The sequence below is a fragment of the Limulus polyphemus genome, unplaced genomic scaffold (genome assembly GCF_000517525.1).
Source record: "Limulus polyphemus unplaced genomic scaffold, Limulus_polyphemus-2.1.2 Scaffold1337, whole genome shotgun sequence".
In the NCBI taxonomy this organism is placed as follows: Eukaryota; Metazoa; Arthropoda; class Merostomata; order Xiphosura; family Limulidae; genus Limulus; species Limulus polyphemus.
The window spans coordinates 45,832-62,424 of record NW_013666947.1 but is presented as its reverse complement, the minus strand read 5'-3'; the positions used below and the strand labels follow the sequence as shown (position 1 = coordinate 62,424).

At 33.3% G+C, this 16,593-nt stretch overlaps 1 protein-coding gene across 5 annotated transcripts in view; it reads right to left on the bottom strand.

Annotated features, from left to right (window-relative positions):
* Positions 1–16,593, bottom strand: part of LOC106463154 (coiled-coil domain-containing protein CG32809-like) — a 164,870-nt gene that overhangs the window by 103,312 nt on the left and 44,965 nt on the right. For 4 of the 5 annotated variants that reach the window (XM_022390582.1, XM_022390580.1, XM_022390579.1 and 1 more), the window contains exon 2: positions 1,297–1,477. In XM_022390582.1, coding sequence (XP_022246290.1) covers positions 1,297–1,477 — 181 coding nt within the window. Of the gene's footprint in view, positions 1–1,296; positions 1,478–7,577; positions 7,597–16,593 lie in introns of those variants that run through there. The other variant, XM_022390583.1, reaches the window with a different exon arrangement.

Below are 16,593 nucleotides of genomic sequence, written 5' to 3'. Positions count from 1 at the left end.
AAATCAGTTAAATGACGAAAATTTAGGTGTCTATTTACTTGTGACCACTCAGTGTATAGTAAAAAGATTGTTCATTTCTCTGTGTACATATCATAAGCAATAGTAATAAAACATAAAAACGATAGATGACTTCTATAATGAAAGAAATAAGATAATTTGATTAACACTAATTCAAACGATTACTACAAAATCAAAACCTAACTTCCAGCGCAATATTTTGACTTAAACTTCGTCCTTTACCCACTTTTATGTCCATATTCTTTGCATGTTTCAGTAGTAAACGTTTGTGAAAGCGAAACGATTTAGTTATGTAATAATATTATTATTGGTCATAAATTTTCTACTAGCAGTAATAGTCTTAAGATTGAAACATATACCAAGGTAAAATCATAAATAATATTCAAGGTTAAACTGGTACACAATTAAAAATATTTTATTTAGGCCTATCTATGTTTTTGAAAGCCATAGATAGGCCTAAATAAAATGTTTTTAATTGTGTACCAGTTTAACGTTGAATATTACTTATGATTTTAACTTTATACACAAGTGCCCAAATACTATAAATATACTAAGGTAGTCTGTCTCTTAGACTTATGGCATACCTAATTCAAGGCATAACCCAGAGATTGAAATCCGTTTGACAATTTCATTGAATCTCTGCAAGAATATATTGTATATCCTTTCGCAGGGATGTAAAATTATATGTATAATAATTATTCATCAAATTAATTTCAAGTTAGTTATTTGAATAGAAGAAACCTGTGAAAATTGTATTAAAAATATCAAGTAACTTACAACTAAATGTTTGATACCTCACGATAATAATGATTTTAATACATAATACAATATTCGGTAGTAGTATAATTATACACATTGTCTGACTTTATCGTGAGAATGTGTCTCAGTTCTCCCACAGCGTGGTGAAATAGTTGAAGTGTCATTTTCTAGCGATTCCTTATCCTGTGATGAGTCTACTACTAAGATGACTGATAGACTAATACTTTTGTCGATCTGAGACTTTTAATAAAGGGAACCTTTTTGTCATTTGAAAAGACTCGAGTTTTCATACAATGTCAAGAGCATCAGTGACAATTTGCACAATAAATTCAAAATCAAACATGCTACAGAAAATGTATTTTGTAACAATAATAAACATAGCAGGACGTAAGATCAAACAAACGTTCAAACATTTCCTGAACTACGAGATAAACTTTCTAGCAATTGAAACCTTAGACATCTACTTTATAAGAACCTCGTCACGTAACCACAAGAAGGTAGTTACAAAAAAATACTTACCAAGGGGTCGTTCCTGAGTCTTTGAAGGGGTTCGGACAATTGGAAGGGATGATCTGGCTTTAATGGCCCTGCGAAAACCGGTGGCGGCCGTCTCGACCTCTGACATGATTCCCGGGTCATCTTCGTATACACTGGGTGGCGGTTGGTAAGAGTTCGGGCCTTGCCGTAGGCCTAGATTACTCTGAAAAAGTGCAAATAAACAAATGTAACTATTTTTCTATAGAAACAGTTTTTTTCTGATCATACTAAAGTTAAGGTAATTTTTTTTGATATATGAGTAACAAATATAATGCAAAGTATAACGTGAACATATAAACAAGTTTTTGTGATAGTGTTTGCTCGTTGTTAAGAAAAAAAATTACACAGTGAGCCATCTTTGTTGTGCCCACCATAGGTATCGAATCCCGATTTTTAGAGGTGTGAGTCCGCAGATATGCCGCTGAGCCAGTGTGGGCTTGTGATAGCTAAGCCCAGTTTTAGTTTCCTACACCTTGTTTTAAAAACATACAACTCGCATCTTTAAAAAATCCTTGATGACCCATACACAAACTAATAATGCATTGAACAGAACAAAATAGTTCTTTTAGAGAGAGAAAACAAACAAAAAACGTTTCAACTTTCACTTTAAAACTTAAACTTTGATTTCTGTTACATTTAACAATAAAATTATGAAACTTGAACTTGAAGTTATTTAATTTTTAAATATCGATATAACAACATAGGGTTAACATAGGAGTGTTATTCAGAATATAAAAACAATATTTGTCAGCCTGTACAGGTCTGAATATTTGTGAATTTTGAAACTTTATCAAATATGCACATTCATTTTACATACAAGTATTGGAACTTTATAAATTCACATGGTAATGGAAACATCATAAGTTACTTGTAGGAGGACACGTTTTAACTCAGCACGGAGAAGCTCTTGCAATAAAGTGCTTAAGAGCTGGAAATATTGTTCGGATAATCTGAGTTATTTACTAATACAGTTCTATGTAAAAAGTCTAACGTTAACAGAAAATAAGTATGCTTTGGAAATAAAAGTGATACACTCTTCTGATGCACTTTGATATTAAAGTCAAACTATTTTCATGTTCACAAAGATATACCAAGGGAATACGTAGTGACTATGGATAACACATTTGGCTGCTTCTTATTTTTTGGGCAGACACAATAATATAGAAAATATAATCCAATACAGTTTATGCTCAATATATTTCAAGAAATATTATGCCTTAATTAATAGTATTTATTACTATAAGTATTTAGAATTGCACGTTTTACAAATTAATGTTTCCATAAATAAGTAAGAAAATTTCATCGAATATAACTATATTGGTGCAAGGAAACAATTCCAACTTCTTAGATAGTAATATATTTTAAGTTTTATATATTTATATGCAATTTCTATTATGTTTATCGTTTTACACTCGTAAACAGATGTAGTAGGATGTGCTGAATTCTGTCAGGGTGCCAACCGCATGCCATTGGATATACATGAAAAGCAGGAAGTAAACGACACCATAGTTTCTTGGGCACAAGTACTGAATGAGGTTATTCTGCTTCGGATAGCAGCGTAGAAAAAATACTGTGATTTATCTCCTGTGTAAATTCCTATATACCATTTGCCTAAATGCTACGTTTCTGCCACAAGTAAAAGACCATCGAAACGAAAACTATGTTTATATTCAAAAATTGCTAGATTATGGAATATCAAATTTTAAACCTTTTAGATATGTTAATAGTAATATAATAAATTGACAAAATTTACATAATCTAAAGATATGGATCTTAATTTTTTATTTTTGCAAATGTGCAAATTGAGGTGAATTATTGACCATCATAAACTATACATTTAATCATTTGTTTTAAAACAAGTGATGCAGAAGAAGACATTTTGTTAAGCATGTTGTCCATTTTCTGACGAGCAAAACTTCTATTTATCAAGGCATCTAATAAAAACTTTGCTCACAAATGCTGTAAAATTATGTTTTTTAAGAATATTGCGTAAAGAATCTCTTTGTTATTTAAAATTAAAATTACGCAAACTACTTAGTAGAAATTTACCTGCTGAAATTATGTATGTGCGCTGACACTGCAGTGAAGTATTCAAACAAATCAGTATTCATATATATATATATAATGTTTTTAATAACTTATTGATAATAAATTACTCAAATATTTTATAACGTGTTTTCTAAGAACGCCGACCCGCCATGGCCAGGTGTTTAGAGCGCTCGACTCGCAATCCTAGGACAGTTCATCAGCTATAAAAGGAGATCCATATTTTAAGTTTTCAGTAAACTAAATAGAAAATGTAAAGAACTCATGATTACTATAATTATTTTTTCTTACGATATATGTGTTGGATATAAAAATGTTTTTCAGCTGTGTTGTTTCGTAGTGAAATATTAGCGAACCACAGCATAAACCTATTTATGGTATACAAAAATTCAGTTGCTATAGCGTATGTCATACTTTATTTCATAAACATTAGCCAAAAGAACATAGCATTTTATGCATCCTAAAAAACAAACAAAAAACGTTAGGAGCCCCCAGTGGCACAGCGGTATGTCTGCGGACTTACAACGCTAGAAACCGGGTTTCGATAACCGTGGTGGGCAGAGTACAGATAGCCCATTGTGTAGCTTTGTGCTTAACTTCAAACAAATGTTATGTAAGACACCAGGTATACTTCTTGTGAGAAATGTATACAGCCCATATTCACGCCTTTTCTGGTAATTACGTTGACCAACCTACTAAACTTTTTTTCTAAAACCTCATCTATCTATCTATATTTTTATTTTAAAAAATAGTACAGGAAATATGATGCGAAGCCGATTATAAAAGTTTCCTGCTGCTTGACATATAATAAAGACTGATATGACAGAAGATACTGATATGTCAGATAATAATTATGAAATAAAAGGAATTATCTCCTTTTGATATCGTCTTCTTTCTGAGCAACCGTCTTGAATACACCAGGGACCATATAAAAGTAATAATTACCTGTGCACATAATCTAAGATATGTTTTAGAGCTAGGTAATCACAGCACGTACTATAAGTTACGATAAAATCAGTTAGGCAGGAAAGTATTAGAAAATCATTCTGTTTGAAATTGACAACAGTTTTTTTTTTTTTCTTACAACATTTTTCATTGCTTACTCATATACAACTAACTCTAACGTGTTTAGGCTGTAATTGTTTGCTCATTCATAACGAATCTGCAAATGAAATAATTACATTGGTCCCATAAAAATATTTCACGTATCAAAATAATTTTATCAATACCTGTTATGTCAATTATTAATAATTAAACAGTAAAAAAAAAAAAACACGTGAAAGAAAACATAGAATTATCAGAAACACTAACAACATCACGGTATACAGTTTTACGTTATGCGCAAAGCTACATAGTAGGCTATATGTGCTATGTTCAACGTAAGAATTGAATATGGAGTTTTAACGTTATAAACCCTCAAGAATACCACTGATTCGCCGGGTAACAAACTCCCATCGAATGGCATGAAAAAATGATTAACTGTATGAAGTAAAAATAAAGAAAAAAGTAGTCACATGAATGGTTTCTAAAAGAAACTGGTTATCATGGCATGATTACATAATTTCAATTTACTCACTTCTTGATGGTCATGAGGACATTTCATAACACGAATAAAATATAAAGAATTTTAAGCTACCAAAATTCATATCTCACAAATGTTAATCTAAATTCAATTTTAAACAAGATGGAATACTCAATAGCCACAGCACTTAAAATTCGTTTAGGTAAGATTAGAGTAAATTAATCTACGATACTTCTTTTTCTCTAGTGCGCAAGCAATACCAAGCGCGGGAGGCGTGTATACCTGATTCGATTTTATTACTAATCAGGATTTCTACCAGCCAACCCTCAGATTGAAATTATTTTGCGTAGGTTTAGAGTAAATTAATCTATGAGATCTTGGGCATGGTTAAATACATCAATGGAAAGGGTTTGATCTTCTTACTCCAAAACTGTAATTAGATCTTAAATCGGTCAAGAGATGACGGAGCTATGAGCTAAATGTGTGTACTTGAAATAAAAAAACACAAAAAACTCAGAGCCATTCTATGAACTGCTATGCCACGGCCAAAAAAAAAAGGTTGGTTTGTTTTGTTAATATACATTTGTTAGTTCCTTATTCTTTCCCATGACCGTTAAGCAGAGCGTTAAAATACAATATGGAAGAACTAAATTATGCGTTGTCATGAAGTAAACATGTACGTAGAAAGATAAATCAACTTAGTTGATCAACCTCAAATTCTTTGATAGAAAGGTAATCTTTTACGAATTATTCATAATCTAATAGTAATTTACCTTGAGGATTTTCAGAGGACAAAATTACTTTCTGATCGGCACTTACAAATTTGTAGGGACCTTTGAGTGAATAACATAAAATAAACAAGATGTAATTATTTAACAGTCAATTTGCAAGAAAATGTAAATTTTTTACACCTCTTTAAATTAATTTATTGCTCTATCTTATTTAAATTTATTACATTTATGTCAATTGTAAATCGGAATATGATATGAAAGATGCATTAAGAAAATGTTTGGTGTGTCTTTTGGTCAGGGAGATACCGCGCTCCAAACAAGGAATCCCTGCTAAGGTGATCGTCACTTTTTCAGAGCAATAGCCATGATCAGAAGCGTTTAGATAAAGAAATCAAACATGGTATTACTATTCAAGCTGCAGTTGGCAGTATATTGCGCCATCAGTGCAAACTTTAAAGTTTGTTGCTATATTGCTACGTCACTGCCTAAAACGTCTTCATTCTTTCTAGCACCGTTCATAAAACGTTTGCCTTGCTATGCAGTGCTATCCAGAGAATTAGTCTAAAAATGTTTCTCACAAATTTTTCTGATGAGTAAACAGTTGTGTCACATAGCTCTTTTTCTCAGAATTTGATGAAAGTTTGTACTCATGTGGGAAGTTCACCTTGAACTGCGTGATCACCTTCTCAACTGAACATTAGTTGGGACTTATCACTTACACCATGAGAAAAATGCAACATTAATTTTCTTAGTTCAGTTTCATACCACATAGCAATGGTGTTTTGAGACATAACCATTAAGCTCATAATATATATTTATATACGTCCATTGAACATTTCGTTGACTTAGATATAACAGACCATAAAAATCAGTTTCTGTATCATGATCATGTTAAAGATAACGATGTTTCCTTGCTATAAAGTAAAAATTCAAAACCGCTTTGCACTATATAGGGTTTATCCTAGTCATTGAATAAATAATTCTTATTTACTCTCTGTTTACGTTACGCTATTGAAGTGGCTTATTAAGATTTAAAAAGAATATATCCATGTATATGTAATTTATGGAACATCAAAACAATATTTGTAACACTATATTCCATTGATTAACTGAGCCGTAGTTTCCTTCTGGCACTTCTTATTAATCGTATTTTTGTTTGAGTTATCTCCACTATGTTTGTCACTGAATTTAGAAAACTTTTTCTCTGATCATCATATGATGATAAAAGTTATTCGAGCAATCAAAAACGACTAAATATAATGAATTTAATTTACGATCATTTTCTTAGTGTGAACTATGAAACTTAACCTAATAGAAAGCCACATTTTGAGTGAGAAAACGTTGTAGTAGATATATTTCCTTTGATCAAACATTAATGAACTTTATACACCATGAAAAATAATCATGCACACACACACACATATTTACATGCATGCTTATGTGAATTTAAAATTAGATGATTATAGGTTTAACTCATTGAAGTTATGAAAATGTTTAGAAAACCTATAAAGTTTTAACCGATTACGTACTTTTTCTGAAAACATTATATGCGTCTAATGAGATATTGATTGTTTTGTTTATTTGATGACCAATAAGTATAGTAATGATCATCGATTATATTTTATTCAGTCATTTCTCTGTAGCTCTGAATAATTTACAAACTTTTTATTTAGTGTCCATTGCCTTTAAAGTTATAGTTAGTTGACTTCTTTCCAAAATGCGCCAACTTTTATAATGAGTGCATCATTTATTTTAAAATAATACATATTCGAATATTTTCTCTCAAACACCAATATTATCGAAATAAAATATCGAATGTATTCTTTCTTAATACATAGATGTCTTTAATTCCTTAATAACACTAGTGTCTCATTTTGTTGCGTTATTGTTATTATTTCTTTAATTTTCGAAAACATTATGTATTGTCTACTTTATTATTATTCACGAAATACATATCTAATTACCCGACGTGTCCAGGCGAGGAAATTAGATGCTCTTAGTTATCTAAGATGTGTGGACATGGATAAAGATGGTTTCAGTAACTTCGACAGAAGACACAAAGGTATAGAAATATACTCAGCTGCCCAGGTTCTAAATGTCAGCGCAAGGACATTAAGCAAACTATAGGAAAAATCGCATACAATAGGCATTAAGACATTAAAAATGATAGAGGTGGATAATACTGATAAAACTGTACAGTATGCACGTTATATTTAGTACATCTAAACATATTTCAAACAACTCCATCAAATTTGAGTATAGCATTAAGTCTACTTTGTATGTAAGTGTATGAAATATCAAAATATAGCTATCAGGAGCTGTATGTAAGATTCAAATCTACATAGTTAATTATGATTATTGTGTTTTTTACAGCGATATCTTTGTTCGCTATTCTGAAGTAAAAATTACGATAACGCCACAAATCAATACATAATGATCGTAAAATAAAACACGTAAGGAGCTTGCGGATTTTAATTTTTTTTTCATCTTTGTTAGTTATATATACAAACAACGGTAACTTGTCCCGTATAGAGAAGCGTCTTATAATCATTTTTCGTACCAAGATTTGAAATAATATTTTGGAGTATACAGAATAATGTTGTAGATAGTGTGTAGTAGCAACACTATCTTTAGGCGTAAATCCTATATTGGCACTTGGATTTTTAATGTACTTTTTAAAGATGAACTGCTTTTCAGACATTAGAAAATGTAAAGTATCCACTGTATATATCCTTAGGTGTGATTTTTTTTTTATTATTCCTGTAAACTCCCAGTGGAGCATATGGCCGCAACAACACCTCGCCAACGGAAGGTGTTGCTGCAGATACTTGTAGCAGGTTGGTTTTTACGGGGTGGAGTTGCGAGCCCCGCACCCAACCCTCCTCTTTTCTCATCCTGGACTTGGGATCAGGCAAAGACGGAGATTGGCATGTTTGGTGTGACGGGGATTCGAACCCGCGACCCTCAGATTACGAGTCGAGCGCCCTAACCACCTGGCTATGCCGGGCCTTTAGGTGTGATTAGTGGTCGCTAAGTATTTTCAAGTAAATATCTTGGACCACTCATATATTTCTCCATAGCCTTTAATTAGAAATTTAAAAAAAATGTACAAAAGTATTATATGCTGAGACTTTTAACGTGCAAACGAGGCAACAAAGCACGTCAAATTAAAGTTTCTGTCACCTCTATATAGTCTGGGGGCAGAACCCAGAAATATACAAAATGTTTGACATTTTTAGGACAAAGTGCCAACATATATCAAAAGAAAGCTATTTTACTCAAGAATTCGAAAATTCTTGTTGCAATCTCGCAAATGGTTCTGAGTGGCACATTTTATACTCTACCCTCAGTCGGGCCTGTTCGATCTGAGAAATCAATATGTTTTATGCTTTCGGATTTCCTTCATTCGATTTCTTCATATTTGTTTTATGTTCTATTATGTCTAATAATATAGTTCTTCAAACAAGCTAGATTTTTGTCTACATAAAATGGGTCTGAATGTTCCAAATTGGCCCACTTTTGGCATAAACCCTTTTAAACCATAAAAAGCTCAAGAACATTTATTTCATTCATTTATATTGTTCATTTGTTTCATTCAACATATGCAGGAACTAAACACTTTCTGCAAATGCTAACTTTGTGCAATGAAATCATTTCAGTACCTTAACAACTGAATAAATCGTTGAAACATAAGTACGCCTAATTTCGAAATTGCATATATTTGTCAAAGAATTATACTTTTGTTGCAGAGTAGGCCTAAATATGATTCTTAACCCATTATTATAATTAGCGTCTCAGAAATATTCATGTATTCTTTTCTTTTCTCTGAGTATGTCCTGATATTGGAAACATTTACACATTTAAAGTCAATTGTGACGAGTTGAGGATGTTCAAATTATATCAAACTGAAAAGTTCGTACAAATATGTATCTCATAGTGCTACCGGTACATTGTTCTTATGAAAAATGTGTTTCAATTTGAATTAGATGTACTATGACTTTAGTTGTGTAATGGAACAGCTTGGTAACATTAGTCATAGGTTATTCCTCTATACAACTCTGAAGTAATAAATAAGAGAAACTGTACTTAGTTAAATATATTCAGTGGAAAGTTGTAGCGTTTTGGATATTATATTAGGAATTCTCCAAGCATGTTTTCGTAGATATAGATATCGGTAGGAAATGTAAATAGTTTTTTTTTCAGTTATTTCATTAACTATAAATGAGGATCATTTTGAGATTCTTCATTTTCGGGTAAAGTACCAAAGAATGTCCATGCATAAAATATTGCATACTCGAAATTATATATTGAATAATATGTTAATATATTTTTTTCTGTTATAGATATAGGTATCATCAAAACGTATCCTGACAAATACAGAAGAGTTATCAGCAGCAATAGTTAAGGTGAATATTTACGTAGATGTAGCTCACTACAATAGCATATTTCTGTCGTGTCAGAGGTCCAATGTAGGTGAATATTTATGTAGATGTAGCTTGCTAGAATAGTATATTTCTGTCGTGTCAGGGGTCCAATGTAGGTGCATATTTACGCAGATGTAGCTTACTACAATAGTATATTTCTGTCGTGTCAGGGGCCCAATGTAGGTGAATATTTATGTAGATGTAGCTTGCTACAATAGTATATTTCTGTCGTGTCTGGGGTCCAATGTAGGTGAATATTTACGTAGATGTAGCCTGCTACAATAGTATATTTCTGTCGTGTCAGGGGTACAATGTAGGTGAATATTTATGTAGATGTATCTTGCTACAATAGTATATTCCTGTCGTGTCAGGGGTACAATGTAGGTGAATATTTATGTAAATGTAGCTTGCTACAATAGTATATTTCTGTTGTGTCAGGGGTCCAATGTGTTTGTTATTTCACCTGATATCCCCACATGACCTCAGAGATGGAAGCGAACCTTTCTCTTCCTTCTACTGGACGTCGTTCCAGAGAAACACAAGCTTTATTAGACCGATGTTTCATCTGTCAAAAACAAATAATGCATCAGGCCCCCTTTCTAAGGTACCAAACCAAGGACTCAAAAATGTGTTTGTCAAAGCAGCTGAAAGACAGCTATATACTGAAGTCTAATACTTTGATTTCTTTGACCGATTGCCCCATGTCGATTTGGTTAATGAAGACATAAAAGCTGGAATCAAGTGGAATCGTTCTTGTTACTCCTCATTCACTTATGCTAAAACGATGTAGAGGCTTAAGGATCGACTGTCAGAAAGACAGGAATCGATTAGTCTTCAGCCCGAATCATTCGAAACCACAGAAAATGCAACTCCAAGAAAATCACGTTCAAGCATTGGAACCACAGTCTGGCATAAATGTATCTTTTGTCAGGAAAGTTTCATCAAAAAAAGAAACTACATACAGTTCAAACGATTGAAACGCCATCATCAATACTTCAACTGGCTCGAAATGATATAGATATAGATTTCAGGAATTGACGATGTAATTGAATTTGCATGTCGACAAAAATCTAGCTTGTTTGAAGAAATATTTAACTAGACATAATAGAACATAAAACAAATATGTTCATATTTTGATGAATAAATCGAATGAAGGAAACATTAAAGAATGAAACAAATTGAGTTCTCAGACCGAAAAGGCCCGACTGAGGGTAGGGTATGAAATGGGTCACCCAGAACCATTTACGAGATTGCTAACAATGATTTTCGAATTCGTGAATAAAATAGATTTCTTTTGATATATTATGTTGGCACGTTGTACTAAAAATGTCAGACATATTCGATTTTCAGAGGCCTTTTAGATCTGCTTCCTGATTAATACTTTATTGACTAAAATAATATAAAGGTTCTATCATTGCGCAGGATTTTTGTCACTATTCAGTAAAAATAACGCAACTTCTAGTCAACTTATTGATAACAAAAAAGTTTTCTCTCTTAGATTTCTAATTTTACAAGTTCTACATTACTTTATCTACCTAACGATAGTCCCATATCACATATAAATAATCGTTAAAATAAAAATTCCTGTTATTTACTAATTTTATCGTATCTATTATTACTTCGTTGAAACACAGACGACTCAATAACTCCAGGCAACAAGAAAAAGTTCTCTGTTACTAGAAAATATTAAACTGTTTCTGAGTAATATGATGGTGTTGATTCTAAAAATCATCTTGAAAATTACTGATCACCTCTAGTTTCTGAGTTAGGATAGATTTATTAAAAATATTCTTATATATATTGAAAATAAAAACTTCTTTTTAATAACTTTATTCATTCTTTGAAAATAGCATTTAAGAATGTCCAAAAACATATGTACATAATTGCAATACCACTTTAAGAAAAACTAATGAGTACAGTAAGATTATATACTGACAATACATACAGGCTATGTTAAAAACGTTCATCATGGTATTATTTTTTGTTGCAAAATACTTGTTTGTCTTGCTGCACCATTTGTGTATGTTCTCAGTTTCACGCTATAAGACCCCACAGTAATCTCCCATCATCTCAGTATTCTATCGTTCTTGATATCACTGTTCCATTGTAGAAATATCTGGGGGGAAGTGCTCACTATGCTCATCGCTCACTGCACCCAAATCATTTGGAAATAATTCCAAATGGGAGTGTAAGAATTCGTTTTTAATTACATCCTAGACCACATTTTCCTTTAGTTCTCGAGCATATCATTAATCACCACAGCATAGTTTTTATCTCTTTAATTTCCTAAAGAATTTCTGACAAACTGTTTGAATGATTTTCAGGCAGCAAATTCTTTACCATTGGTTGCTGTCTCAAAATCACAATCCATCAGCAATTCCCGAATACGTGGCCCAACAAAGATACTTCCTTTCATTTTTGCTTCACTAACTTTTGGAGACTTGTCAGACAGATATCTGAAACCATTAACATCTTTGTTCATTCCTTTTACAAAATATTTTGAGGATTCACTAAATATCACAAATATCATATAAGAAAAAAGTTTTCTCTCTTAGATTTCTAATTTTACAAGTTCTACATTACTTTATCTACCTAACGATAGTCCCATATCACATATAAATAATCGTTAAAATAAAAATTCCTGTTATTTACTAATTTTATCGTATCTATTATTACTTCGTTGAAACACAGACGACTCAATAACTTCAGGCAACAAGAAAAAGTTCTCTGTTACTAGAAAAAATTACTGTGTTCCTGGTATGTAATTCTCTCTCACTTGTCATTCCTTACTTTTGAAATGATATTTATAATATCAGCTGTCCCAGAGACACAAAAAGCAATAATATTTGGTATACACATTCTGCACGCGTAACAGAGTGTAATAACATTTAGATCACAACATATGTTCCACCTATGGTGATCATATTTTATGGTCTCAAGTATAATCTGCATGCTTTGATACATTTCTTTCATGTTCCCAGCATGAGCAACAAAAATCGATGACTTAGTTTTCACATTGTGCAAAAGTACAGCTTTCAGACTAATTTTAGATGAGTCGATAAAAAAGCCTCCATTCTTGAGGATGGTGTTCAGTACCTAATTCCTCCATTAGTGCATCAACATTTATACAGAAACACAAAGTATCATGCATGATGTAGTGAAAACAAGACTTCGGTAAATTAAAACTCTTGTTCCAGAAGCTAATAAATTCCACTGCTGTAAACAAGAGCCAAGAAGTTTCCCATGCTGCTTTGATAGAGACAAGTCACGAATAAAATCATTTAGCTCTTCTTGTGTGAACAGATGAGGTAGTTTATGTTGAGGTGCCACAAGAATAGAATTACTAGATGAAGAGAATGAAGCTGATTTATTGTCTTCTTCGCAGGATAACTTTTCTGTTTTCGCAGGTGGAGGTAGCACTGGATGACAAATCACCATGAGGTACTGGTTTCATCCATATGCAATATCTGGATATTTAAGGTATTGTTTAGTTTTGCCTGTATATCCAGAAATTTAGTCATGGAAAAATAACATACAGTTAGATGATATTTGGGCTCACATCATGTCATGGGGACTGCAAATGGCATACTTGACCTTTTCTTATTCAGCCACTGTGTCAAGTCAGATGTGCATACTGTACAACACACACGTGCAGCCCAATGTTTTTCTTGGTCACCAACCTTATATCCAAGAAAATGGATTCACCCTCTCATTTCATGAACGTTATCACGACTTATAAACTAACTGCTGACTTTATCCTCATCCACGGCTGCTCTCTTGAATTCTACCACTTAAAAGCAGAGAAACCATATCGGAAGCCTTTCCCACACCCTACCCCAGTTCACCCCCAAAGCCCATGTTTCACAACATCCGATCGATAATCGCCGCCTACCAGAACTCTACTACCCAACCTATTACACCAGACCAAGCAACTCAAACTTCGCCCATATCTGAGACAGAAACACAAGACAAGACAACCCAAATTACCACTACGATAAGGAAAAAAGGTACCCAGACTCATCCCCAGTCCTACCAGTAACCAACGACGCATATCAACAAACCAGCAACCCGCCCCTCAGCCCAGTCCTACATTCTGCACCCTCCTCGTCAAACTCACTCTTCTAATCGACACCTCTTCCGACCTTGATAAACCCGACGAACCTTTCTTGCTCTCTGCCCACATACCAACGACACCGAGGACTTCACTCCGTCAAAACCATACCGAAATTTTAACCCGAACTCCAGTAAAGTCCTGGAAAACACAAGAAGAATTCAAAACTACTTTAAACTTTTATCAAACCTCAGCACCAGACTCCATTTTGCGTCTCCAACTTATTTTTCTCGCTAACCGGGCACTGGTAACAGATTGGTCGTTACCAGTGAAAGTGGGTTTTCTCAGTATACTCCCGTTTCCTCCCACATTAAATTCTAGGCATAAGATTTATAGATCCTTGCCGCCCTTATGTACCATCTGTCCGATATCGGCCGTTTATGTTTATGATATTTACATAATATTTACATTACAGTCAACCTATCGTTCTTCGTTTATACTTCAAATCAAGCCCATACCTTTAATCCACTTGCGGGGTGAAAGAGGATTGCTTAATCTTCGAGCATCCTTGATTATTAAGTATTTCTTCTAAAATGATTGAGTTCAAATCAAAATAACTACCAGGAACAGGAACACTCTGACCAAACCATATTATTAATTTACAAAATGTAAATTACACCAGTCGCTGAATATGGTAACGCCATTACATGTAACATGTCCGCCAACTTGTATAAATAATTAAAAACATAACCACTAAAAGCAATCAGAATAGCGTACCGCCCTCCAGTCTACACACCAGCCACATATCTTCATGATATCAGCATGCTAAAGACACCTAAAGAAAGATTCTTAGATCTAACCACAGCCTGTTACAAAAAAAACAAAACAAAAAACAAATACCGTAATTCCCTATCTAGCAATATTAAGAAATTAGCTGAAACACCGGAATCATGAAACAAACACTATCCCCTTCAACACAATTTAAACACTCATTAACGCAAATCAGCCACCCTGAGTATTTACCTTTTCGTAATCCCCCACTTTTCAGGCTTTTGACCAGTTAAGGAACAGGACGAAACTTTATATGTTATATGTACTTTGTTTTTAGTGCACCAATGTGTTAAGTCCTATTGTTGTAATTACTACAGTACTATTCAACGTAACTTGTGTTTACATCTTCTGTTACCTTGTTTATCATCACGCTAACTATCCAATCAGTTTGTTTGTAAAGATTGTACATTTCTGTATTTGTTAACTGTTATAAATAAATCTGCCCGTCTTGGTTTCTTTTGGGACAAGTCGTTTGGCTCTTCCATTCGATTGACGTGTGCCAGCTCTGAACCTCCCTCACTGTGCGTTGATCAACTTGTGGTGTAGTGGACGAGTGGCTTCAAAACAAGTGAAATAACCTTTCTGGTCAAATCTTCCTAGCTTTTCCTTACTGCCCGTGTAACTATTATTCACTTTCTAGCAATTGTCAAAACAGTTGAATGTAAATCCAAAAATAATCAGGAAATCAATAAGCCTCGAGTTGGGCGAAGAGAAATCCAAATTTCTGACCACCCCTGGTTTTAAACCATAATACCTACCTCAATAATGATAATTACACACACTGACATGAAGTCGGAAGACTTTCGAAACGTCGTCCTCTACACTTGTGTTTTTACAACAGGTAGTTGCCGTCCATTCCAATTTGCCCATCATGAATACTCTGCCTAAGCACCCTGTCAAAGAATTTTCATATTTTTTCACACGAGCCTATGGGTGTCTTGAGGTGGATTCAATATATTCTTGTTGCAACAAGGACAAGTGAATTGATAAACCACCTATGATGCATACAGTGGTGATATTCTATTTTTATATCTAAAATAATTTTGCAGACGACATACAGCAGTATTGTTATGCAATGTAGAGCCAAATGACACAACATTTCGACGAAAGAATCCTTTAGTGTTCCTCATAGAAGTAGACAAACCTCATATACCTAAACTCCAGGGAAGCAATTATCTTGAAAACTACATCCCAAACTGATCAAGAATAAAGTTTTCATAAAAACAAACTGAAGGAGTACCATCGATCCAGAAAGCTAATGTGATGAATCTAAGGTTATCATTTGGTACCTTATGAAATATCAGATAAAAATATTAAGTTAAGTAATGCTCTCAAGCTTTCAGCCACACCTCGAAATCAACAACTGCTTTCATGAAAATTGAAGTTGAAGAACTGGAATCACAGTAAACATGTTTAGTCACAAATCTATCAAGTACCTCAATGTAATTCTAAAGAATTTTTCTGCTGTGATGTTCTAAGGCTCATTGGTCTCTCCTTTGAGTAATTGGGTATGAGCTGCAGAATAACAGAGGACTCACCATAATTTTTTAACTTCGACTGAGTTTGGAGGAAAGAAAGTGACTTGAAACAAGTTAAACACAATGTAATAGTAATGGCTGGAGACGGCTTGAATGGGTAATGAAGAAAAACTTTAATACAACAGCAAATGTACAA